Source organism: Cynocephalus volans, chromosome 1, assembly GCF_027409185.1.
Source record: "Cynocephalus volans isolate mCynVol1 chromosome 1, mCynVol1.pri, whole genome shotgun sequence".
In the NCBI taxonomy this organism is placed as follows: Eukaryota; Metazoa; Chordata; class Mammalia; order Dermoptera; family Cynocephalidae; genus Cynocephalus; species Cynocephalus volans.
Window position 1 is genome coordinate 293,630,364 of NC_084460.1, and position 27,608 is coordinate 293,657,971.

A 27,608-nucleotide genomic window follows, 5' to 3' on the forward strand; every position below is an offset into this window, starting at 1 on the left:
CCAGTAAGAGGATCTTAACCCTTGACTTGGTGTTGTCAGCACCACGCTCTCCCAAGTGAGCAAACCGGCCACCCCTGTATAGGGATCCAAACCAGTGGCCTTGGCGTTATCAGCACCACATTCTCCCAAGTAAGCCATGGGCCGGCCCCAATGGTGGATGTTCTAATGGCTTTTAATTAGCCATCCTGTGTTCACCATTTAAAATGTTTATTTTTGCTCTCAAATGATTTCTAGAAACAGCAAGGGAAAAGAGCCAAATAATTTACAGATGCACATAACCAAACCAAAATGAAATCGAAATCAGAATATTCACAAAAATTTTAACCCGGGAGTGCAGATCAAACAAGATATTAAAACAGGCATGCAGAATCCAAAAGTGAATTCACCAAAAAAGACACGCCTCACAGACAAAATGTGAATTCTGTAGAAACCAGAGTACCCAAACCAGAAAAACGCTTGTCTTTATACCAGAAAAGATTTGCCAGAAAAGCCAAAAAGTCTTTTATCATCCTAGAAGGGATGTAAGGTCCTTTATTTGAAGCAGCCTTGTAATCAAAACAATTCCCAAATAAAGTCAAGAGTTTCTACCAAAAAGAGGGAGAATTGGCCTAAGAGAAGACTCACTAGGGCCCAGAAGGTGAGCCGTGGAAGCAGAGAGTTCAAAGGGCTCAAATGAGCACTGCACATAGGTTGGTTCCAAGAATCACTGACCCTTTCCAAAGGTAATCTTGCTTTGGGTCCCAGCTCTGACTCCAGATAGGTCAACCTAAAGACAGGGAGAGGCTCTCTAAAGAAAATGACATTTATTCTGGAATAGGGCATTGGGATGGGAATACACGTGCCACAGTAAATTATGTTTGTATTCAGGGAGGTAAAGGAAGACATGATGGAGTTTTAAATGAAGAATGATGGAGGATTACCTAGTTGTTTGGGGATAATTATCTTTGACAACAAAGATCAATAACAAGGGTGACACTAGTTTGAGGTTGGACAGGCAGTTGCTGGGCAGATGTCTTTGCACAAGTATTTTTTTTATTAAGGTTGCAATGGCTCTGTGCAAGTTTGTGACTGCAGATTTCTTTGTGATAGCTCTTGTTATCAGGCATCAGTGCATGAGAACTCCCCACTTCATGGGCTTTCCCTGGCTCTATTTGGGATTTTAACACAAGTGACTCCATTTTGATTCCAAAAACTTTAACAAAGTCTTCTTGTAGACATATGTTTTCATTTCTTTTGAGAAAATATTTAGGAGCGGAATTGCTGAGTCATAGGGTAGGTATATGTTTAACTTTATACTATTATAAACTGTCAGGGTAGGTGTATGTTTAACTGTATAACAAAAAAACACTTTTCCAAAATTATTCTACATTCTAACATACTCTACATTCGAGAGTTCTAGTTGCTCTACATCCTTGACAACATTTGGCATTGTCAATATTGTTAATTTTAGTTATTCTGGTGGGTGTATAGTGGTATATCTCATTGTGCTTTTAATTTGTGTTTCTCTGATGACTAATGAGATTCAACACCTTTTCATGTGCTTTTTTTGCTATCCAGATATCTTCTTTTATAAAGTGTATGTTCAAATCTTAGTCTATTATTTATTGGATTGTCTTTTTGTTATGGACTTATAATTCTTTATATATTATAGATATAAATACTTTATGAAAAATATGTATTATAAATATTTTCTCCCAATCTGTGGCTTGTCTCTTTTTTGGGGGGCAGGGGAAGCTGGCCAATACAGGGACCCAAACCTTTGACCTTGGTGTTACAAGGCTGTGCTCTAACCACTGAGATAACCAGCCAGCCCTCTTCATTTTCTTAAGTTTCTTCTGATGTGTGAACATTTTAGTTTTGATGAAGTCCAATTTATCTTTTTTCCCACCATTTATGGGTAATGTCTTTTGTGTCCACTCTAAGAAATCTTTCCCTACCCTTAAATCATAAAGATATTCTCCTTTTCTTCAAGAAGCTTTATAGTCTTTGGTTTTATATTTAGGTCTGTGACCCATCTTGAATTTATTTTTGTATAAAGGAAAAGACAGAAAAAATTTTTCAATTTAAATTTTAAAAAACCCACAACCATGGGCCAGCCTGTGGCTCACTCGGGAGAGTGCGGTGCTGATAACACCAAGGCCAAGGGTTCGGATCCCACATAGGGATGGCCGGTTGCTCACTGGGTGAGCATGGTGCTGACAACACCAAGTCAAGGGTTAAGATCCCCTTACCGGTCATCTTTTAAAAATAAATAAATAAATAAATAAAATAAAAATAAAAAACCCACAACCAAACAAAAAATATATATATAAATGATATAAATATATATATATATATATACTTTATATGAGTATCTAGTTTTCTAAACACTTCTCATTTGATGAAAAGACTATCTTTTCCCATTGAGTACCTTGGTACCTTTATGAAAAATCAATTAACTGTATGATGTATATATGAAGAATTATTTCTGGGCTCTCTAGTTTGTGTCATTGATTTATATATTTATCCTTACAATACCACACTATCTAGATTTCTACTACTTTATATTAAATCTAAGTATGTTTTCCAACTTTGTTTCTTTTATTTTTCAAGATTGTTTTGGCTGTTCTAGTCTTTTGCACTTCCATAGAAGTTTTACAATTATCTTGTCAATTTCTATTAAAAAGTTTTCTGAGATTATGATGATTGGGTTGAATCTACAAATCAGTTAAGATTGACATCTTAACAATACTGAATCTTCTAATTCACAAACATAATGTTTCTCTCCAGTTATTGTTAATATTGCCTCACAACGTCTTGCTTATCTTTTTTTTTTTTGTTGTTGTTTCTTCTTTTTTTTTTTTTTTTTTTAAATTTTATTTTGTCGATATACATTGTGGCTGATTATTGCTCCCCATCATTGCTTATCTTTTATTAAATTTATTCCTATGGGGTTTGTTGGTTGGTTGATTTTTTTTGTGTGTTTTTTGTTTTTGGCAGCTGGCTGGTACAGGGATCAAACCCTGAACCTTACTGGTAACAGCACCATGCTCTAACCAAGTAACCAGCCAGCCCTAGTATTTTGTTTTTCTTAATGCAATTGTAAATGCTAATTTAAAATATTTTTATTTTCTGATTGTTTGCTGCTCTGTATAATAATAAAATTGATTTTTACATATTGATTATATACCCTTGAAACCTTGATAATTTTGCTTATTAACAATAGTACTTTTTGGATAGATTCCTTATTTTTCTAAATATCTTGGTGTTATCAGCACCACATTCTCCCAGGTAAGCCATGGGCCGGCCCCGATGGTGGATGTTCTAATGGCTTTTAATTAGCCATCCTGTGTTCACCATTTAAAATGTTTATTTTTGCTCTCAAATGATTTCTAGAAACAGCAAGGGAAAAGAGCCAAATAATTTACAGATGCACATAACCAAACCAAAATGAAATCGAAATCAGAATATTCACAAAAATTTTAACCCGGGAGTGCAGATCAAACAAGATATTAAAACAGGCCTGCAGAATCCAAAAGTGAATTCACCAAAGAAGACACGCCTCACAGACAAAATGTGAATTCTGTAGAAACCAGAGTACCCAAACCAGAAAAACGCTTGTCTTTATACCAGAAAAAAAAGGAAATTTGCTCAAAATAAGGAGAAAAGGGAAATAAAAATAATGAAAATTAATGATGTAGATTCATTCTTGGAGCTTGTAAGAAAGAAAAAGGGCTGACTGCTTAGCTCACTTGGGAGAGCGTGGTGCTGACAACACCAAGTCAAGGGTTAAGATCCCCTTATGGGTCATTTAAAAAAAAAAAAAAGATCAATGTAATTTACCACATTATAAAGGAGAAAAGTAATACAATTGTCCAAATAAAAGTAAAAAGAGCATTTGTCAGCATTCAACAATCAACATTCATGATAAATGAAACTCAACACACCTAACAAACCAATGAAGAACATCTATGAAAAACCTAGTTAACATCATACTTCATAGTGAAATGTTGAACATTTTCCCCCAAAGATCATGCATAAGGCTCTCCAACCTTTTTCTTTATATTTAATGTACATGTCTAGTAAATATCAGTTATTTCTTACATTTTGTTTCATTCACTTTAATGATCTCTGCCTTTAGTTTTGTTTGGCTGTTTTCACTTATTGTAATTATTGATATGATCGGGTTTAAGTCTGTCATTGTACAATTTGTTTTTTAGCATTCCCTCTAACCTTATTTTCCTATCCTGCCTTATTTTGAGTTATTTTTTAGCATTCCATCTCATTGGAATTAACATTTCATGTTCTCTATTGGCTGTTCAGCTATACTTTTTTGTATTATTTAATGATTGCTCTAGGGATTACAACATGCATTTTTAATTTACCAGTTTACCTTGAATTAATATTACACTAGTTTAATAAGACTCTTAAAACTACATAATTTCATTTATCACTTCCCTTAGTTTGTGCTATTTTTGGCATATATTTTGCTTTTACATACATTACAAACCCCATATACATCTATTTTGCTTTAGACATTAGTCCTTTAAAGGAACCAGTATTCACTGTTACTGTTTTTCATTTTTTCCTGTAGGTATAGCTTTCTTTCCATCTGATGTAATTACTCTTCAGCCTGAAAAACTTCCTTTAGCTTTCTTGAACTGCAAGTGTGCTGGTGATAAATTCGCTGGGCTTCGCTTATCTTCATTTGTAGATACAGAATTCTAGGCTGACATTTTTCTTTTAACACTTTAAAGATATTATCCATTGTATTTCCTGATGAGAGCTTAGCCATCATTCTTGTAGATATTCTTTTGCATGTAGTAGTTATTTGGCTACACACACACACACACACACACACACACACACACACACACACACACACACACACACACACACACACACACACACACACACACACACACACACACACACACACACACACACACACACACTCTCTCTCTCTCTCTCTCTCTCTCTCTCTCTCTCTCTCTCTCTCTCTCTCCCCTCTCTCTCTCTCTCCCCACCCCCACCCCCCACCCCCGCCTCCCGCAACGTGCTGGGTTGTGGCTTTCTTCTTGGTTCCATGGGTTGTTTCTAATAAAATTTAGAAATTCTCAGCCATTATTTTTTGAAGTGTTTTTTTTTTTCTGCCACACTCATCCTCTCCTTTCCTTCTTGGACTCTAATAACACACATTAGACAACTTAATATCGTCCCTGAGGCTGTTTATTTTCCCCAATCTTTTTTCTCTTTCACCTTCAGTTTGGATAATTTCTATTGATCCATCTTCTAGCCCACTGATCCTTTCAAGCCCTTCTAGTGAATTTTTCAGGTATTTTATTTTTCAGTTATAGAATTTCCATTTGCTTCTTAGAATTCACATCTCTCTTCAGAAATTCCCCATTTCTTCACTGAATACACTCATCTTTTCTCGCAAATCCTTTAATATATTTATAATGATTAAAGTCCTTGCCTGCACTTTAATGTATGAGTCTCGTTTTTTTCTCTTGATTGTGGATTATGCATGTCTACTTTTTCCTTACTGGACATTGTATTTGATACACTGTGCAGTCTGGATTCTGTTATCTTTCTGTCAACACTATTGAATTTTGTTCTAACAGGCAATTAAATTACTGACTGATCATCTTGATTATATAGGGGCTTAGTTTTAGGCTCGCCTGGGTGTCTGTTCTGGTTTTGCTTTTTTTGTGTGACCGGCCGCACCGCGCTTAGCCAGTGAGTGGTTTTGCTTTTTGCCCTTAGTCCTAGGTCTTAGTACTTAGGCCTGGCATGTGGCTCTGACTTCTGAAGTATGGATTCTTCAGTAAAAAACTTGAGGTATGTTTATTAAACCCCTCTAACTGGGCAGAACTTGAACTCAACTGTGACTAGCACGGGGCAGCTGAAATCTTCAGCCAGCTCCCTCAGTTGTGGTTTTCCCTGGGCTCACTGGAATCTTGCCCTGCACATACGCAACTTAGGAGTCAGCCAAGAATTTGGAAGCAATTTGTATACAGGCTCATGGCTTTCTCCTGTGCCTCCCTCATTTTGTTTCCCAAAATTTCTAGGCTCACATTCCAATCTGACCCCTCAGTAGAGACTTCCACTTTCTGCTCTGTCCCACAGGAATCATGCAAACTGGGGGATGCCCTCAGGGGAAAAGCTGGCTCAACATGGATCTGATCCAATGTGCTCCCCTTCTTTCAAGGATGGCGTCTACTCGTTTCTATCTGGTATTGTCCTCAGCACCTTCAAATGTTGATATTTTAATACTTTGCCCAAAGTTTAGAAATGTTATCAACGGGAGGGTTAGTCTGTTATAAGCCACTCTCATCACTTAAAGAACAAAACTCCCTGATTCATATCTTAAATGTAAATAATTTTGGTGCTGAGCAGTAATGGGACCTGAACCCTTGATGTTATAACATCACTCTAACCGAGCTAACCAGCCAGCCCCTTATCTAATCTATTAATGAACACATCTATAATACTATCACAAAAGGTGTGCTCAAGTGTTTTTTGTTTTGTCTTTTTAAGATGACCAGTAAAGGGATCGCAACCCTTGACTTGGTGTTGTCAGCACCACTCTCAGCCAGTGAGCCAACTGGCCATCTGTATATAGGATCCGAACCCATGGCCTTGGTGTTATCAGCACCACACTCTCCCATGTGAGCCACAGGCCGGCCCTCAAGTGTTTTTATAGCTATTTCTTTTTATTTCAATCCTTTATTTTAAAACTGATTTTGGAAACAATTATTCTGAAAAGCGTTCAGACACTTCACCAGACTCCCAAAAGAATCCCTGGTAAAAAAATAAGTTAAGTATTTCAAGAAATCCTGGCCTAAAGTTCCCCTTCTGCTGCTCCCAGACCCTACAGCATGTTGGAGGGTTTCCTCAGCGTTCCTTTATCACTTGCTGAGTTATCTAGTATGTCAGGGACCCTTTCTAGGCCTGTGGACAGCACAATGAACAAAACCAAGTCCTTCCCCACAGGGAGGGGCTAGCAGGAACATGTGTTTTCCAGTTTCCAAGAGTAACCCTCCTGGCCTTCTCCACCCCCTTACCCAATCACTGGGGACAACCATTGGCTCAACTCTATTAATCGGATGAAATTAAGTCTGTTGAAAGGTTCTAATCCCTAAAGATTTTTTTCTTTTCCTTCCTCTCCACTTCAGCCTATTGTCACAGATCCACCCCCTCTAGTGTGCCTAAATTTTTAAGGATGGAGGAACTTTAGGCAGGAAGCAGGTGCATTGGATAAAGACTGACCATTGATTTGGTAGCACCACGGGGTTGGACTAACAGAGGGCATGCTACTGGGAGGCTAGAGTGTGGTCATTCTGAAAGTCTGGCAACAAAGAAGGGACAACTGTGGGGCAGCAGGGTTGGGGACAATGTTGAATGAGAGAAGCTTTGGCACTTCTTTAGGCTGAGGGGAGGCAGAGATTGAGATACAAGGAGATAATAGGCTCTGAGAAAGGAGACAAGCATTCAATACATCTGTTCTAGGACCCAACTGTAAACACTTCTCTGGGGTTCTGTAGCATCTTCTCTCAAAGTGCGCTGAGCGTAATTCCTGCGATCTCCAGCCTCATCTCTAAATCTGAGGTTGAGTTTGGAGTTAAGAGACCCACTGGCCTGAAGCCAGACATCTTCAGGCCTCCTTAACATTTCAGTCAGGAGCTTCCACATCCCTTTATGGATTCATGCTGCCACCTGCTGGAAGAATGGCAAATGCGGGGACAACCATTTGCTGAAGGGAACTGATCACTTTTCTAAAATGGCTGCAAAATCCACACTCAACCCACCAAATCGGAAGAGACAAGGCCCAGGGAGGCTTGCAGGATTTTTGAGTCCCTAATTATAAGCCCCAGCATGTCTTTCCAGCCTTGCAGGGTGACCACCCTCAAACCCTCATCCTCATTCTATAGGAAATCAGCACACACCTGACTGAACCACTTAGAAATAATGGGAGGGCTGGCCTGCTAGTTCAGTTCGTTGGTCAAGGAGTGACTCTAATAACTGCAAAGTCAAGGGTTCAAATCCCTATAGAGCCAGCCAGCCACCCCCCCACCCTCACCCCCCAAAAAGAGGGCTTGACCTTTACTTTCCTTCCCTTAAGAAATGGGAAAAATAAAAAATGTAAACGTTAGCAGATAAGCACCTTAATTTCCTGCCCTTGCTAATGGCAGAGTTAGAGGCTAATGCCCGGCATACTGGGAACACAGCAATAGCACTAGCTATCTTAACATACTACAGCAACTATGAGCGGGTTCAGACTTGTAACCTTAAACATGCAAGCCCTACCCTGGAACTCCTCTTGCAATTGGGCTGCTTACTAGGGTCAAGTTCAAGCTCTTCCTTCCCCACAGCAAGGGAACTCTACACAACCCCACTCCCACCGGTCCTCCAAAGTCTCACAAGTATTGAAAAGGCAGTGGCTGTGCTGCTCCCGAGCCAGGAGCTAGCAGCAATCTTAAGTCATGTTCCTAGGTGGCCAAAAGGTTTATAAAGACATTTACACTTAATTTACATACATGGGCCAGCCAAAGATTGAGCAAAGAAACCAGCCACAGAACATACCCACTTGAAAGAAGGCTGCAGGTTAATGGGGAGGGCCCTTGGAGTCATTTGATGGATTACAGCCAGAAGACCTAAAGATCAACCTTACAAAGGCCTTTCTTGAAAGCCATCTGGAAAAGAAATTGTATTGCCACTGGAGATCACATTCATGTGCTTACACTACAACTCTAATTCAGCCCTACTGCAACTTAAGAGGTAACAGACTTAATCCATAACATCCTTGCTGGGCTTTAATTCAAAGCTTTTAAATCCTAAATCCAGAATACAGGCCACCAAAGGTTCCCTTTTGTTCTTACATCTACCTGACAAAAGACCTGCTGTTTCTTCATAGCTACACCCAACTTTCACTGGCAATCTTCTCAAGAGCATGATGTCCATATAGGAGGCCATGTTCCCCCTCATCCTCAATAGTTTGAGAGCAGGAATGACAAATAACAGACGATAAGCATCAGGCTCTTAGTTTCAGCACCCCGACAGTGAAACTCGACCAGGGCAAAACCTAACGAGCCATTTAGTCTTCCCATTGCCTTTTAAACTTACTGAATTCCACCAGGTATCATATTTTGTTGATTTGACACTTTCACTGGTCTAACTAGAATAGGCCTTCGGAGGTGGCTGTCTAGGATCATTTTGGACAGTTTTTAATTAAGACAGTCACAATGTTGATAATCCCCTGACCTAGAGTTCATGTGGTCCTTTCCTTGACTTTTATTAAAAGCAGAGGTGGTCTCAGCCAAATTTTCAGCCGATCTTAGGCTGAAAGCTGCCAAATTATGCCCAAATAAGGCAAACACCAAACTGCACTGATCAGGTAATGTCTGCATGTCACTTCTGTATTTGGTTACAAATATAGCTCACCACGATGGAGTTAGAGGCTTTATGAAACACCTTCTTCTGGAGTGCTACCTAGTTGAGAACCCTTTCCTTGCTCAAATCAACTGTTAAACTGAAAAAGGAAGAAAAAGAAAAAAGCAGTGGTAGGGGCGGGGAGTGCTTAAGAACAGACAAAATGACCGAGCATTAAACATAGTGCAAAAATTAAAGTTCTGATGAGTTTAGTGGATTGGTTAGTTTCCTCCCCAACCTTACAGCCCTGAAGCCTCTACTGGCCCATTTATATAGCATGCATACTACTCACTAGTCACTGCCAATTCCAGAACTAATGCTCTCAAACTGCATATCTTAGGAGACCTGACCAATGTGCTGTACCTCTTTCCAGAGCACTTGTTCAGGACACAATCCTCAGGCCTGCTACAAGTGAAAGGAGCCACAGCAGAATTCCAACAAACCTTCCATGTCAACACACTCAGGGCTGCAGGAGCCAGTCGCTACACCAGCCATTTCATCCAAATCTAGGGCCGGGATACTTGAAACCAATACACTGAGCATTTCCAGCAGGGTGGGTGAATCTGAGTGGCAGAGCTGGCTTTACCATGCTCTTCAGTGAGTGCCTTGGGTGACATTCCAGGAGAAACACTCTTAAGGATATAACAAGTCTGGCACCAGTTGACTTTTAATTTGTCCTAAAGCCACGGAAGCAAAAACCATGATAAAACATTCTGCTTTTCCTTTACAACCCCCGCAATGCAAAAAAAAAAAAAAAAAAAAAAAAAACTATTTGTAGGAAAAAAAAATTGTTTTGTACATGGGACGAAACAATATAAATTCAAAACTTACAGAGAAGGGTTAGCTCTATCACACTCATCTTTTTAAAAAGTTTATATGAATATCCAGTCAAAACCAACAGGGATCACCCTTGAAATGTTATCTATGTGAATTTCCAAGTAGAACAACAGACTGCATACTGTCTTGGAATGTCCTCAGAAGGCTCTGTCATTGATCAGGTAACAGAGTAAAAACCCCAGAGTCCTTTCTTTCAAACGGAAGAGGGAAAAACAGAGACAGAAGAACTATTCAAACTTCGTCTTCTTTCCTTGTGGTTTGTGATCTCCTCCTCCTCCTCTGCCTCCTCGGAAACCCCCTCGCCCTGCAGGAAGGAAAGATATCATTAAAGAATGGATGCAAAGCCAAGTCCTCTTCTCGAGTGATTAGGAACCCTGACATAGCACAGATCTGAAGTGCATGTGCCATGTGATGTCCAAGAAACACTGAGATTGCACCCCCATCTGCCTTACCTCCAAAACCTCCCCGGCCTCTGCCACCAAATCCGCCTCGGCCTCCTCTGCCACCACCTCGGCCTCCAAAGCCTCCTCTGCCTCCTCCACGACCCCCAAAGCCACCTTCGCCCTTAGGCTTGGCCCAGTCCAAGGTAACTTTGTTTCCATCAATTTCCCCATCTTCCATGGCCTCCTTGGCAGCTTTTGCCTCTTCCTCACTGTTGAAATCTACAAAACCAAACCTAAAAACATCAAGTGAAATTGTCCATTATAAAGCAATACTAAACATGTGCCTAGTTAACCTCACATGTTGGGTAGTGAGATCCCATAGAAAGCAGCCTTGCTCAGTTGAGAAAAATCTAGCTCCCTATGGAAAATTTTAACTGAATGTCTCACAAAACAGCCAGGTATACCTCTACAAAGACAGAAGGTGAAATAATGCTAGTTCTGTGAAATGGCTCTTCTTCTCGTGCGAATCCATAAACTGCCACAAATCGACAGAAAGGAGCTCAATGAGAAGACATGTTACAGCTGAGGTTTCTACACAGAGTGGTAGTGACACTACCCGTTTTCCTGTACCTTACCCTTTGGAGGATCCAGTTTCCCGGTCAGTGACTATCCTTGCACGAACAGAGCCATCAAATGACTCCTTTAATGTCTCTTCAGTGGTATCCTCAGACAGACCTTTGACAAACAGAGTTTTGGATGGCTCTGGGGGAAGAAAAGTAAAAATTATACCTGTAAAGTCGCAATTCACAATGACATCAAATATGCACCAATGCCTAGTATGACGCTGGCCAAGGATGCTTGCCTCAGTGGAAAAAGCATGTAAAAGCAACTTGGCCAACTAGTGCAAAGGGCTCAGTTCAACAGCCATCTTGAGTTTATGTTTTCTATTACCACTTTAGTTGAGATCCTGCTTCAGATCTTTTACGGAAAGTAGAAGTAACCCAAAGAAGCAAGTAGTGGCCACCATACAGGGCAGTAAACCACGGGCAAAATTGGCTACTCTGAGTTGACACAACTGGATCAGAACTTGACTATCTAGAGGAATTTTCTTGACATTTCATCAATTATTTCTCAGGCAATCAGTCATCATATCCAGTTATTGTTCACTCAGCAACAGAAAAAAGTCATATCTAGATCTGTGAGAAAAGCAAACACTGACAAGAAAAGCCCCGACAACGGTGCCATCTTCTGCCACCATAACACCCTGTCAACAGTGACTTACGGCTTCTTGCATTAGGTGATCCCCGTGGCGCTTGCAACTCCAGTCTGATGGCTCTGCCCTCGATTTCCCTTTTATTACAGGAATTTAAAGCTTCTTTAGCGTCTTCAAATGAAGCGAATTCTATAAACGCATACCTACAATGACAGTCAATACTCAGAACAAGTCACACGGCTCCTCTGATGTCACATAATGCCACCAAACCATTATCCTTAAGCAGACACTTAAATGACGCTCTGTATTTTATTTTACACTGATCTGTGTAACTAAAATGATTCAGCTTTTCTGCTGACAGGATAAAATGTTTTTACCCTTTTTTAGGTCTATACAAGACACTCTTAGAGCCCATAACTGACAGTATAAAGATATTATTTTACCCTTTAGATTTGCCATTTTGGCTCTGGGGCACTTTGATAAAAGTTGCCTTCTCAAAGACTTCCTGCAGAGTTTCTTCTGTTGCACTGTAGGAGAGGTTGCTTAAAACAAGTGTTTTTGATTCACCTGCAAATAAAGAGATGCCACATTCTTAAGACTGAAACAATGGTTCCTATACTCAGTCACAGCTATAATATCTTGATCCTAAGAACTTTCATGCTTGGGAGAGTTAACAGGCCAGTGCTGATGTAGGTGAAATCCCACTTCTGTTGGTCAAAATATTGAACACCCATCACGTACTATAATGTCCTGCTTTCTTCCATTATTGTTGCATAAGCTGACTACTAGTCTTTTCCTAGAACAATGATTTTTAAAATGCTCATGATCTAAGTCATTTAAAGTATAAAATTTGTACCTACAATGGAAGCTAGATTTGCCTACTATGTTCCAGTGAGAATTTCATAGAGCTCTCATTCAAGATCCTGGGGGGAAAAAAAGGGCTGGCCAGTTAGCTCAGTTGGTTAGAGTTCAGCCTTATAATACCAAGGTCACGGATTCAAAACCCCATATTGGCCAGTTGCCCCCCCCAAAAAAGAGACTGGAGATTACTATTACAAATTGGGCTACAACTTGCTTAACCTTCATCTAATACCCATTTAATCTTGAGTGTAGAGTACAAGGCTACTTCAAAAAAAGTTCATAGAAAAATCAAATTAAAAGTATCTCTCCATGAAGTTTTGAAGATTCCTCATATTTATGAAGTACAAAGATGCAAAGGATTTCCCTCCATCAATTTTAGAACCCTATAAGCCTATAAATTCTTACCACTCCACGTGCTATTCTTTCCACCTCTATAGTCTTGATTTTGACCTTTCTCTCCAGTGTAGTATAGCGAAATGGATCGCCCATCGATCTCAGTTCCCTGCTTTTCTTCAAAGGTTTTCTCTGCATCAGCTTCTGTCTTAAATTCAATATAAGCAATCCTACAATAGGCAAAAAGGACACACGGCTTTTAAAACCCTATTAACACAAATGCTTTAACCTCTCAGAAACACATACCTTGCCTCAGGTGAGTACAATAAAAATGCCCTGTTTTATACTAATTGAAACATCCAAAATTTCCTATATCTTCTGCTTTTCAATTAAAACTTGAACTTTCTTTCCCCTTACTTCCTATTACAAAGTTTTAACAAATACTCCTCGAAAATTTTTTCATGGTAACCTCACCTCATTGCAATTACTGCTCTTACTTACAAAGTGCTTATTATGAGCTATGTACATTTCTTACTCCTTCACGTGTACTGGCTCATCTTTTCAAATCACCCTACAAATTAGTTATGTTCTCCCCACTGGACAGACAGGAAATTGAGGCACAGGTTTATAGGTTAAACTGCCCAGGATCACTCAACCTAGGAAAACTGAACCAAAAAAAATTTTCTTAAAGCACAGAAGTGTATTAATGCCAATGAATAATGGTAATAAAACTCAACATTCCAATGCAGATAACCTACCCTTTGGGCCGGCCCGTGGCTCACTTGGGAAGAGTGTGGTGCTGATAACAACAAGGCCACAGGTTCGGATCCCATATAGGGATGGCAAGTTAGCTCAATGGGTGAGTGTGGTGCTGACAACACCAAGTCAAGGGTTGAGGTCCCCTTACCGGTCATCTTAAAAAAAAAAAAAAGAAAGAAAACTTACCCTTTACTCTTGCCATCTTTGCTGACTAATCTGATCTCCACAGCATCTTCAAACACTTCTTTTAATTCATCCTGAGTGACTTTGTAGGGGAGATTTTTGGCCAAGAGTGTTCTTGCATCTCGATCTAGATTAAAAAACACAAAAATAAACTGCATGATCTAAAAGATCGGGGGGTGGGGGCAGAGGAAGAAAATGAAAAACACCCAAGACAGTTCCATTCAACAAGTAATTCAAGATCGCATGATAGGTACCAAGCTCTTTGCTAAGTATGGAGATACAGCAGTTGCAAAATACACATGCCCCCTCCATGCTGTCACAGCTGATTTCAATCTGCTGGACACTTAGAGCTCAAACGAGAACAGATGCTCATTATTTTTCAATAGAAAATCAGGAACACACAATTTAAAACATGATAAATGTGCAGAGAACACACAAAGGACACAAAAGAGAACAATCAGAAGTCTAGTTTCAGTGAAGAAAGTCCCCTGTATAATTTATTTAGGTGCATCTAATAATTATTTTGGGGTTTTGTTTGTTTTTGGCAGCTGGCCAGTGCAGGAATTTGAACCCATAACCTTGGTGTTTAAGGCTGTGCTCTAATCAACTGAGCTAACTGGCCAGACCTAATAATTCTCCTGAGTAAGACTGTTCTTACTTGCCTAACTCGGGAAACGTGTAACACCAGCAAGCAGTGCCAAATACTTAGCTTATTTAATCTTCACATTAGGAGAAAACCAACAGAGAAGTGTTAAAAGCATTTTCGCCAGCAGTCTAACTCCTAAAAGTCCACATTAGACTACTATTTCTCTAGATATATTAAAATCATAATCTCTTAAAAAGCCTTACCTTTCTTACTGTCTTTTCCCTTTGGTTTCTCTAGTTTAATTTCATTGCCAAAGACTTTTAAGCCAGTCAGTTCCAAGGCTTTTTCCAGGTCTTCAGCAGATTCAAAATCCACATAGCCAAACTTCCTTTTAACGTGATATGGTGGTCAAAATCACAGGTGGAAAAAAAAAAAAATCAAAAGTCACAACACTTATTCTGGGTACCAGCAATACTAATTTGATAGTGTAAACAAGGATTAAGATTAAAAAAAAAAAAAAAAAAAACACCTATAGTATTAACAAAATAATGGCAAGCCTCTGCAAACTGGTTACAGAACAGGGTCTAAGAACTAAGACATGATATACAAATACAACTTTGAAGTCTTATTTGCTAAAATGCTTATAACAACTGATAGTAGGAGCTGACAAAGGAACTTGCCTAAGCACTAAGATAGGAGAATGCTGTCTGGCTAAAAGCACTCACTGTGATAACTACTCAGGTCTAACAGTTTTGGTACTTCCAGGGAATATGAATACCAAATTCTCAAAACCTATTAAAAATTTTTTGTGCTAAGGGCCGGCCCGTGGCTCACTCGGGAGAGTGCGGTGCTGACAACACCAAGGCCGCGGGTTCGGATCCTACATAGGGATGACCGGTTTGCTCACTGGCTGAGCGTGGTGCTGACAACACCAAGCCAAGGGTTGAGATCCCCTTACCGGTTGTCTTAAAAAAAAAAAAAAGAAAAGAAAAGAAAAAAATTTTGTGCTATACCAAAAGGTAAGGTTGATTATGGAAATTTCAATTTGGGGATTCCATCTTTTGGTAATCTAATGATTTAGTTCATTAATGTCTAATCTGAAGATGGTTACTTATTCATGGTTAAGGATTAAACTAAGTTAACTGTTCTAAAGGGAGAGCAGACTCATGTAAACATGCAGTGAAGCACTTACCTAGTCATCCCAATTCTGACATCCACAACAGCAAGATCATTTTTAGCAAAAACATCACTGATACCAGTTTTTAATTCAGGAGCAGATTTGTTAAAGTTCAGGTTTCCAACAAAGAGATTGAAAGATGTAGTTGGTTCTGTGCCTATAGAAAAATAATGAACTCAATATTAATCTACTTCTTAAAAAGTACGGCACAAAAATTAATTTCCAGTACAAAATTTCCATAATAGCACATCAGCATATTGCAATGTAACATCAGGCTTCAGTATTAAGTCCCTCTGTCATTCATCATTTGTGCTATTAGACTTCACCTCCCCCTGCAGCCCCTAACTCTGCAAGTTACCTTCAACCTTCTGTTTCTTGGGTTCAGGAGCTGCTTTCTGTTTGGTCATTTCCTTCTTTCGTTTTCCAGGTGCTTCTTTGACAGGCTCTGGAGAAGATTTCAAGCAATGTTATCCATGAGTAGCCGCATATACTTAAATATTCCTTTAAACATAACTCAGGTCAATATACCTCAGAATCTAATTTGATTACCTTCTTCTTCCTCATCTTCCTCCTCATCATCTTCCTCCTCGTCTTCCTCTTCATCCTCGTCCTCATCTTCCTCCTCGTCATCCTCCTCCTCCTCATCTTCTTCATCCTCAGCCATGCTCTTTGATTTCACAGGGACAGCTTTTGCAGCTTTCTTTGCTTTGGCTGGTGTGGTCTCCATAGCTTCTTCTTCAGAGTCTGAAAAAATTGAAGACAACTCTGCCCATACCAGCCAGCCATCAAAATTTTTTTAAAAAAATAGAGAACTCTCCCAAGAATCTTAGTTCAAGAAAGACTGAAAGGAAATGAATTGTTGCCACCATGTTAAGCTAACAGTTATGGCACAAATTAAGAGATCACTTAGAAGCAAAATCCTACACCATAAAAACTCCTCACAGATTGTTTTGATAATAAGCATTTGCACAAGGGCAGGCAATCACTCCTGGGTAATTAAGTCTGGCCCACCAAAACAGCCCAGAGAATCCCCAGAAGGATTCCAATCGCACCCCCAGGTTGTCCTGGAAGGAGTATGTAGTGTTGCTTCTCTGGAGATACCTCACCAAGATACCCTGCACACAGAAGCCCAGGAACTTCCAAGAGAGCTCCTTACCATCCTCCTCGTCATCATCCTCCTCCTCATCTTCATCGTCGTCGTCGTCATCCTCATCCTCTGAGGCAGGGGCAGCAGCGGCTGCTTTCATCACCGCTGGCTCAAATTCATCCTCGTCCTCATCTTCATCCTCATCTTCATCCTCATCCTCCTCGCTGTCGTCCTCCTCCTCATCATCACTGTCTTCCTTCTTGGCATTCTTGCCATTCTTTGCCCCCTTGGCTGGAGTGGCGGCTCCCTTCTTACCAGGGGTTGCTACCAGTGCTTTGCCAGGTGTGGCTCCCTTCTTGCCAGTTGTCACCACTGCTTTAGCTGGTGTAACCATCTTCTTGGCCGGTGTGGCTGCTGCCTTTTTGCCTGGGGTGACAGCTGCTTTCTTGGCAGGTGTGGTAACTGCAACCTTTTTTGTTGGGGAAACCACCACCTTCTTTGCTGGAGCTGTGGTAGCCTTCTTGCCTTTTTTCTGAGGAATGACAACCTTGAGAACAAATAAAAACAAACATAAGTCTGCCACCACACCCACAAAAACAGCCATGATCCCAATGAGTGTTAAGATTCTTAAGTTAAGCACTGCCTCTGACTCAAGACCACATGTATTAGATACACTGTAGGATGTTAGGCTCTAAGATCATGTTACATGTCCTCCTATTATGTATATGTCTGTGAAATCACAATCCTCATTATCAGATACAGTACCCAAACCTAAAAAATCCTTTTTAACACTTAAAATACCTCTGAAGCAGACATCTGAATTCCTGCACCTCACTTTCTTAAATCTCAATTTTCTCAACTGAAAAACAGCACCAACCTTACATGTTAAGAATTATGAATCAATATATGTAAATTATTCAAAATCTCAAACATAGAATTCTCCAAGTGTTAACTGTTAAACCATTTGGGGATCCTACAGTGAGTGGTGGTATAGAGCTCATTGAAAGCTCAATACTTAGGACCTGAGATAAAAATGCATAACAGGTTGCAAACAACCCTTGCAAAATCATAGCACACCGGAGAGTAAGCATATGTTAGAATGATAAAAACCATATTTATCTACATGTAAGTCCCACTACTCCAAGATATTTTTTGCTCGTTACTACTTTCATAAAGTAAATGCATGTAAAATTTTTATTAAATTCTAAACAAGAAAACCGAGCACAACTGTAGTGGTTGTTTTTACAGTGAGCCAGGAGTGCTAACGAGGGTCAATGCTAACACAGAGATGGCAGCCATCAATCCACACTGGAATAATCATAACACAGTGGCTAGTGTCACAAGGCTTATACAGGAAAGTAATCTGGTCAGGACATCCTCAGGCCTGAACACAATGCTAAGCTCAGCCACTTACAGAACATATATTTCCCTCATCTGGAATGCGAGGCTAAGGCTAATATGCTGAAACTAGAAAAATGCACGTTATTCAACATAACATACCACCCCAAGCCCTGCAAAGGGCACATGAAAGAGACCCCCCCCATCTTTTTTTATCTCAAGCTCATTCAAATACATACCCAAACTATCTTGACATGTTAATGAAACACTCAACCAATATAATAGGATATTTTCAGACACCCAATACCACGTACTTAAACACTCCATTTTGTAGTTTTAACACAGTCCTGCGTTAAGCTGAAGATAATTACCTCATCTCCACTGCTGTCATCTTCTTCATCTTCTGACATTTCTTCATCTTCACTGTCTTCCTCTACCTCCTTCGGGGGAGGAGCCATTTTCTTGGGGTCACCTTGATTTTTTCCTGCCTAAAATGGACACGATTAGAACATTACACCTCCATTACATTTTAGGCCATTCATATTTTGTCATCTTTTCTTTTTTCGGCGGCCGGCCAATACCGGGATGGAAACCTTGACCTTTTTCACCATTCTTCATAGTAAAACACAATTACCTTTCTTTCTTCAAACCCATTTTCACATTACAACATAAAAACTATTCCTCATAGCAATGTACGATGGGGAGGGGGTTCTCAACTTCCCACACATTTTTCCTGCGAGGTTTTACAAACAGAAAATTAGTTCGAAGATAAAAAGGTAAATTGAAGAAACGCTCTCTTCCTATTTCCTTCGGTAAGCACACCCGTTTTTAAAAACTACTTACAGTATCATTAATTACATCGTGCACAATTTTTAATAACCAGTCGCCTACAACTGGACCACCTATCCAGCCCTTTGGTAAATTCTGGTACCTTATTCTATCACCCTCGTCTGAATTCAAGTTAAGTGCAAAGATCTTTACGGCACCTTGAGTAAAAAAATAAATAAATAAAAATTGAAAAATAAAAAGCAGGAGGCCCACCCTTTACCTTTTAACATTAACTGCTTCCAGACCTGGCGGGTCCACGTGGGGTTACCTGAGAGGCCACCATGTGCGCCACGCCCGGCGCAAAAAGCACGCGGCAATGCCTTCTTCCGGGGCCCACCACGTGTCCGCCCTCCCGGAGGGGCCGGAGAGGTCCCCAAGGCCGCGGGGCCTCGGTCTAGAGCCCAGCCCGCCGTTTCGCGCCCCCAAGACAGCAGGCCCTCGGGAGCCCACGTGGCGGGCCGCGCGCCCGGGCACGTGCGCCAGGAGGCGGGGCCCAGCCCGCGTCCGTCGCATAAGTTTGGCCTCATACCCCCGCCCCGAGGTCCAGGGCCCCCACCACGCACTCAGTGCCGAAGTCCTTCCCCGCTGCATTCACCACCCTCCACACCTGCCCGAGCGCTTCACCCCGCCGCCCAGTAACCAAAACCGCGAGACCTCCCCGCTAGTCGCGCGAGACTTCCCGCGGCACTGCGCCCTCGAACGCGCCGGGCCTGCGCGAAGGCCCTCCTCCCCGCGGCGCCGCGCGCGCTCCTCGGAAAGCAGGCCTCAGCGCCCGTGCTTGCGCGCAAGGCCTCTTACCTTTGCAAGCTTCACCATGATAGCGGCTTATGTCGGGGGAGTGTGTGGCTGGCAAATGGCGCAGATGAGCCCAGCGGAACGCAAGCGACGTCGATGGCGGCCGCGAGTACTGAGGATTCCGGAGCACGTACCCTTGGCTGCCAGCTACAGCTCGAGACTGAGGCGAAAGACGGAGCCTGCCCAGTAATCGCCTCTGGAAAGACGAAGTCGTCCTCGTGACCCCACCCCGACCAACCAGAACTCACGTCCGTCCCGCGAGCCAATCGCGAACCTCTTACCGAGAACGGCGCGGGCGGGAGTGGGCGGGCCGAGGCGGCCCCGGCAGGGGGAGGGGTGGCGGCGGCGCACTGGGGGCGGGACTCGCTTTGTGCAAGGCCGGCGCTGATTGGACTGTGGGAGCGCGGTCCGGACCTGCGCCCCCGGACGGGTAATTTTGGCGCCGGGGGTGCAGGGAGCGTGGGGGCTCTGGGAGCCGGCCGTCGCTGTGGGCCGGTGACTCGGGCGGTCTTGGGGTTCCTCAGGGACGCCACGCTGAGCTTCCTGGCGGCCCCAGAGAGGAGTCGGCTCCGCTTTGCTGACGAGACACCGAGCGCCGGAAGCGCTCTCGGAGGCCCGCTTTAGCCTTGCCCGCCGACGAGCCTGGGCCAGAAATATGCCCCTGGCTGCAGGGGGTTCCCTCTCGGGTCTCGGGCCTGAAGCCCCCTCCTGAGAACTGTTAATAAAGACAGTCGCGTGTGTTTGTGATGTTTACTGTGAGCGGTGCACACACACTCATTTAATCTCACCGTAACCTCATGCGGTAGGTTTTCCTTAAAAGGGGAAATAGGCTCGGAGAGACAACTTGTTGGCGGTCACAGGGTGTTATAACTGTGGGGTGGACAGAGGGACTTGGACAGGGCCTGTGACCACTCACGAGTTCCCTCTGTATTCATTGGGACTAGCGCACCCATGAAAATATGGCTGCGAAGTCATTGTCACCAGATGGCCCAGGAGTAGGTCAAAAGAGCCAAAGAAAAGGTTCCCGCGATGGCGGAGGCACAGAAGATTGTCTGCATTTACGCTTTTGCCTTTGCCGGATGAGTTACTTTGGGGATGGAACTTAATTGGGGCCTGACTTAGCAACCCAGAGCACTTCCTTAAGTTTAGAACCTGCCTAGGATATATCCTGGGCATCTGCTACCTGATTGTGCCTACAGACCCACGATACCTTCAGCTATGACAATATTTGTCAAAAATCGCCTTTGGGGGTTCTGATTAAAGAGGTCTGTGTTGGGACCCAGGATTTTGTGTTTTAACAAGGGCCCGTGGAGATTCTTATGAGCAATGAAGGTATTTTGCAATTCTTACTAGCGCACTCCTGAGACTGAGTGTGTGGGAAACCCACCGCCGCCCTCTGGGGCTCTCTCATCAGGGCAGGAAGCTGGGACCAGTTCTGTGGTCTGCACCCTTTTTCCTGATGGTCTGTGGAGAGCACCTGAGGAGGTTAACACTTTGAACTCTGGGATGGGGGCCAAGGGGATTCTGGGTGTATTGCTAGGGTTCACAGACCCTACAAACCCGTTGTACAGACTGGGTCACAAACCCCTCACCTGCAGGTCCATGAGCTAGGTAAAAGGAAAAGATCCTGGGAAGACCTGGGTAAAAAATTAATAGGCTTCATTCAGATGCAAGCACAAGGTAGCTAAGCAGCAGCCGCCCTATTGGCCTCCTGGGTCGTCCCGAGGGCACTGTGGATCAGAGCCGTTCAGTAAGTCTGAAACACCTGGGCACACGTGCATATTTACATCAAATGCTCGGTAAGACTCCAAACCCCTCAAGGGACCCTAACCATTTACTTTTCATTTTCCCTGCACTGGGTGGTGGGACAGAAAGAACAGCATGAGCTAAAGCATGGTGGAATAAGACCCTCAGAGTTTCCAAACAGCGGGCTTAGGGCACTCGGAGGCTGCAGAGGTGAGCAGTGGGCATGGTGAAGTGACAGGGATGAATTCTAGAAGTATTGGCATGGCTGGCTCCTTCTTGCCATTCAGATCTCAATTTATATCACCTCCTAAAAGGCCCTCCCCAACCCTCCAATGAAAACTGTCACCCAGAAACTTGCTGTGACACCACCCTAATTGAGTCCTCTGCGTGTTCTTATCTCTACCGGATATTTTTCTTGCTGTCTATTTCTGTTTGCTCCCTCCCCAGCCACGAGAACAAAGACTTTGTTTTCTGCTGTATTACTGGCACATAAAAGCATTGCCTGGCAAGTAGTAGTGTTGAAAATTATTTGATTATTTGAATGAGTAAAGTATTTAGGTAGAACAACAGGAAGAGCCAGTATAGCTTAGTGTTCAAGTGGCATTGCTTTGGAGATGCTCTTCAACTTACAATTAAGTCACATCCTGATAAATTCATCATAAATTGAAAATATCATAAGTGGAAAGGCATTCAATACACCTAACATACCAAACATCATAGTTTAGCCTAGCCTTTTTTATTTTATTTCATTTATTTTTTAACCTGCCTTAAACATGCTCAGAACACTTACCTTAGCCTACAGTTGAGCAAAATGATCTAACACAAAGCCTACTTTATAATAAGGTGTTGAATATCTCATGTAATTTATTGACTATACTGAAACTGAAGAACAGAACAGTTGTATGGGAACTCGAAGAACGGCTTCTACTAAATTGTCCTACATGTGGTCCGTCACTGACCGAAATGTAATTAGATGGCACCCACATAATTGTAAAGCACCCACATAGTACAGAATTCAAAAGGTTCAAAAAAATACACAGTAAACTGAGTCTCCCTTCCCCCTGTCCTCTGGCCAACCCAGTCTCAGCACAGTGCCAGCAGCAGTCTCTCGTGTCCTTCCAGACTCAGTCGATGTACGTAGACAGGTACATTTATTACATTTAATACAAATGCTATCATACTATGTACACTGTTCTGAACTCTCCCTTATTTTTTATTAACTGTATTGATCTTGTAACTCATTCCACATCAGTACATGCAAAGCTGCCTCATTCTTTTCAATAGCTACAGGGTGTTCCTTCTGTGGAAGTATGTAGCCACCATTGCTGGACATTTAGGGTTGTTTCCTGTTTAGCTATTACAAATTGCTATATCAAATAACCTTTTCACAGGCCAGCCCGTGGCTCACTCGGGAGAGTGCGGTGCTGATAACACCAAGGCCCCGGGTTCGGATCCCATATACGGATGGCCAGTTCACTCACTGGCTGAGCGTGGTGCTGACAACACCAAGTCAAGGGTTAAGATCCCCTTACCAGTCATCTTTTAAAAAAAACAAAACAAAACAAAACAAAAAAACAAATAACCTTTTCACATACTTTATTTTACACATGTACTGTTCATATCTGTAGACTACTTAAGTGTAGAACAGCTAGGTCGAAGAGTGTGGCCTTTTACCCTTTGATAGATGCTCTCCCAAGTGCTGCCTTTGGCTGGGGTTTTTGGTAGCAGTTCCAGCCAAAGGTGTTCCCACCAGCCCTGGCCGACTGGGGCTATCTGCTGCCCCCAGAGCTCCAAGGCTGGGAGACAGTACTGCACATTTTGGCAGGGACATGACTCCGGTTCTTGTGGGGAGTGAGTTTGACCAGCCCACACATTCCAGGGGGCATTGCCTTGAGCAGCTGCTGGCTGCCTTTTCAGGCCTGCGTGGATCTGGCCTGACAGCCCACTGCCTGGCAGCCCACTACTCACTGTACTGCCTGTGTACCAAGGTGCCCACATACATCGACACTTCTGGACCCTGAGACCCACTTGGCCACAGTGGTCCTGCACCCATGTGGGGGTCCAACAGCCCCCTGGAGGAAGTCTGCAGAGCTTCAAAGGGTTAACTCCACTCCCCAGATCCAGTCCTCTAGGAACTGAATGCTTGGTTCATCTCCAACCAGCAAAGAAAAATCACATCGAGTATTTTTTTTTTTTTTTAAAAGATGACCGGTAAGGGGATCCTAACCCTTGACTTGGTGTTGTGAGCACCACGCTCAGCCAGTGAGCGAACCGGCCATCCGTATATGGGATCCGAACCGGGGGCCTTGGTGTTCTCAGCCCCGCACTCTCCCGAGTGAGCCACGGGCCGGCCCCCACATCGAGTATTTAAAACAGGGATTTTAATGCAGTGATGGCATGGGTGGTAGAAATTCTGAGAAGCCAAGTAGGGGACATGAAGTGAGAGCAGGAAGCTGCTGCTGTCCTCAGGCTGCCCCACAACCTGGGGCTCATCCACCGAGGGTGGAGCCCTGATGAAGGTTGGGGTTAGGAGGTGGGCAACTCTGTGCCTACCCTGCTCGCCCTGTTTTGTTTTTTGGGGGGTTTTTTTGGTTTTTTTGTTTAAAGATGACCAGTAAGGGGATCTTAACCCTTGACTTGGTGTTGTCAGCACCACGTTCTCCCAAGTGAGCTATCTGGCCATCCTTATATAGGGATCCAAACCCACGGCCTTGGTGTTATCAGCATCACACTCTCCCAAGTGCGCCACGGGCTGGCCCGTTTTGTTTTTCTGTTTCTTTCTTTCTTTTTTTTTTTTTTTGGTGGCTGGCCAATATAGGGATTTGAATCCATGACCTTGGTGTTATAAGGCTGCGTTCTAACCAACCGAGCAAACCAGCCAGCCTACTCCTTGTCCTGAATTCCAGGTCTCTAGCCAGCCGCACCCAGCCAGTGTCCAGCTAACCAAGACTTCAGGGTGAGTGGAAGGCACTGGTGGGCACCCCAGCTGGCCGTAGAGGAGTTCACAGCCTCAGCTCAACCTGTCTCCAGGGTTCCAAGCCCACCCGAGCACAGAGGCCTGGGATGTCTGCTCTAAAGATGGGCAGAGACAAGTTCCCTTTACCAACCCAGACTGCTTCTGTCTCTTGGGTTCTCTGAGGCCTTCAGATGCTGTCCAGAACTCCCCCAGCACTTTTAGCCAGATGCCAAAGGGGGATGTAAGCTTGTCCTCCCCTGCCAGGCCTTGTTTTAGGGTATCTTCCCGAGCAAGGCCACCTGTGCCTCTGGGCTCAGGGGCCAGAGTCAAAGAACCCAGCCTTTGTCTCCCCAAGCCAGCCTGAGAAACTTCACCTGCTAACTCAGAGGCTCGGAGCCAGCCCCTCCGTCCATAAAGTGCTGGAGCAGCCAGGAGGCTCCTGAGCCCGCTGGAGAAGGCATGCCACAGATCCTCACTGTCCACAACTTTCCCGCTGCACCTCCTAGGCCAGGCCATGGAGGTGGCCAGGCTTCTCCATCTGGGAGGTTGGGTCCTGCTGGAGAGAAATCCTGTGATAACCCAGATGCAGGGTCTCTGGCTGTCCTACCCTCAGCAGCTACCTGTCAATAGTCCTGGCTGCCAGCCCAGCTAGTCTTCCAGAAGCTCCTGATCAGCTCTCACATCCATCTCCCCAGCATCCATTCCAAACCTCTTCCTTCCAGGGCTCCTCACCTCTCCCCCAGCCCTCCTTCTCAACAGAGTTACTCTACCTTCTACTTCACGGGGAGAGATACACCTCCCTGAGGGATTCCCACCCTCTGATTTACATACAGCCCGAGGCATCCTTAGCTCTTCCCCAGGACCTTTCTCTAAAATACCCCTTCACCTATGCCAGGGAGCCCCTCCTGCCCCCTACCAGGGTCCCACTCCGGTGATCTCCTCAGCCACTTACCATTCCAGTACCTCCTTCCCTTCCATTGCCCTCTCCAGGAGCAAACTCTTGGGAAGAGTTGACAACAGCTGCTGCCGGCCCCCGCAGGGGACCTCTAGCCCCACGCTCTGTGGATGACCCCCAACACCCTCTTTGTCGCTAGCCCAAAGGATGCTTTGTAGACCTTATCTCTCCTCCAACTTTAGTATATGTGCTGCTGAAATGAGCACGACCTCATCTCTCTTGACCACATCCTCCTTGGAACTTCTCCCCTGCCTCCCTGACACCACTCTCTCCTGGCCTCCTTCCTCCTGTTGGACTGAGCAGGACTGAATCCATGCTGGGGCCTAAAACCACTTGGGCTATAGGAAAACTTAAAAGACACAGATTTTTTCTTAGCAAGCATTTCCCTGAGTTCCCTCTTTTCCTGTTGTTATTTGATATTTGGAACCTTGGTTACTGGGCAAGATGACATTATGTATATAAGTGTAAAGTTGTTTTCAGTCAGCCTGGAGCTGAAGACTTGCCACGAGCCACATCCTATCCAGGCCCTGAGAACCCAAGGAAGATGTCTGTACAGCTGTGCTGATTCCGCCCTCCAGCAGGGCCCTGAGATAACAGCAAGGACAGGAACAGAAACCAGACGGAGCCTTGGCAAGAACGTGCACCTGGCTCCTTGCACGGTCCCTGTGGCTCACGTCCCCTCCCTCCTGCTTTTCATTTCCCACGTCCCATCCCCTCAGCCCCCTCTTAAGAACCCCTCAGTAAATCTGAGTCAGGGAGATAGTATTAGTCAGGTCCTTCTCCTTCAGGTTTACTGGAGAGATGGGGTAGCCTGACATCTCTCCTCAGGTCACCAGTATTCCTGAATTAAAACTGACTTCCATTTTCAGCAATATTGGACTTTTGAGTTGTTTGTTTTTGTTTGGGGCAGGCAGCCAGACTTGGACCCGGTTATCACTTCCTCAGGAGTGTTTCATCCTTTCTCCTCCCTTGACAGTCTCTCCCTGGATAACCACCGTCACCCCAGAGCCTCAACCATCACCCGTACAGACCCCCACCTCCAAGCCCCTCCCCTTGGTGGCAGTGGCAGCTCCTCCATGGTGGCTCCACCTCCCAGTGGACAAATGCTATCTCATGGCATCCAAATCTGGGTCTCTCCAGTAGCAACTCTCTTCCTGGGGTCCAGACTCATTAACCCAGACATCTCTCTTTGATGCCTGTATTAGTCCGTGTCTGTAGCTTATAACGAAATACATGGAACTGGGTAATTTGTAAGAAAATGAAATTATGGCTTATGGTTTCAGAAGTGAGGAAGCCCAAAGTCCAGGGAACACATCTGGTAAGGGTCTTGTTTGGTGGTGTCTTTACAGCAATGCAGAGGTCTCACATGGCAGAAAATGGCAGCAGCAGAGAGAGAGACTCTCATGTGCTCTCCTTTTAAAGCTCTCAGAAGCACGTCCGTGCTCACCATTAAGCTATCAACTTTCTACTCGGCAAATGGATCCATCTATCCAGTAGGCAGAGTCCTCACAGTCCAATCACCTCCTCAAGGACCCACCTTTCAATTACCATAATAGGACTTCCCACCCTCTTTACACTGTCACAGTGGGGACTAAGTTTTGGGGGGACATCAATCCACAGCAGTGCCTTATAAATCAAATTCAGAGTGTCCCACACTGAGTTTGGCTTCTTCCTCTACCCCTCAACTGCCGTCTTTCACACCTCAGTAAAGGGGACACAGCTGCCAGCGTTCCTAGCTGAGCGCCAGGATGTTGTCTCAGTTCATTCAGGCTGATATAATAAAATACTTTAGACTGGTTAACTTATAAACAACAGAAATGTATTGCTTATAACACCAAGGCCCAGGGTTTGATCCTTGCTACTGGCCAGCCACCAAAATAGTCTAAGATCAAGGCACTGGCAAATTCGGTGTCTATGCAGACCCATTCCTCGTAGGAGGTATCTTTTTGCTGCACTCTTACATGGTGGACCAGGCAAATGAGTTCCCTCAAGCTTTCTTTATAAGGGCACTAATCTCATTCCTGAGAGCAACACTGCCTCACCTCTTAATACTATTGCGTTGGGGATTATATTTTAACATATGAATTTTGGGGGGACACAAAAACATTCAGATTATGGCATTGTCCAGACTACCCTCTCCATCTGCTCCCACAGCCAGGT

At 43.6% G+C, this 27,608-nt stretch overlaps 1 protein-coding gene and 3 non-coding genes across 5 annotated transcripts; all 4 read right to left on the reverse strand.

Annotated features, from left to right (window-relative positions):
* Window positions 1-10,060: 10,060 nt before the first annotated feature.
* NCL (nucleolin) lies at window positions 10,061-19,971 on the reverse strand. Of its 2 annotated transcripts, none has more exons than XM_063101392.1 (14): window positions 19,795-19,971; window positions 18,540-18,656; window positions 16,900-17,377; window positions 16,293-16,487; window positions 16,102-16,188; window positions 15,759-15,900; window positions 14,830-14,954; window positions 13,984-14,107; window positions 13,111-13,268; window positions 12,288-12,411; window positions 11,914-12,047; window positions 11,267-11,393; window positions 10,701-10,924; window positions 10,061-10,552 (listed from the first exon to the last, which is right to left on the reverse strand). In XM_063101392.1, the coding sequence occupies exons 1-14, from the start codon at window positions 19,810-19,812 to the stop codon at window positions 10,476-10,478; spliced, it is 2,130 nt and encodes a 709-aa protein (XP_062957462.1). In that variant the 5' UTR covers window positions 19,813-19,971; the 3' UTR covers window positions 10,061-10,475. The 2 variants fall into 2 exon arrangements, with proteins under 2 accessions (XP_062957462.1, XP_062957473.1); XM_063101403.1 differs by lacking the exon at window positions 19,795-19,971 and adding an exon at window positions 19,217-19,235.
* LOC134365659 (small nucleolar RNA SNORA75) lies at window positions 11,068-11,204 on the reverse strand. Its single transcript, XR_010022140.1, has one exon. It is a non-coding gene; the product is annotated as a small nucleolar RNA SNORA75 (small nucleolar RNA).
* LOC134365698 (small nucleolar RNA SNORD20) lies at window positions 11,707-11,786 on the reverse strand. The gene has a single exon (XR_010022151.1). It is a non-coding gene; the product is annotated as a small nucleolar RNA SNORD20 (small nucleolar RNA).
* On the reverse strand, window positions 15,988-16,057 carry LOC134365690 (small nucleolar RNA SNORD82). Its single transcript, XR_010022148.1, has one exon. It is a non-coding gene; the product is annotated as a small nucleolar RNA SNORD82 (small nucleolar RNA).
* Window positions 19,972-27,608: the final 7,637 nt, after the last annotated feature.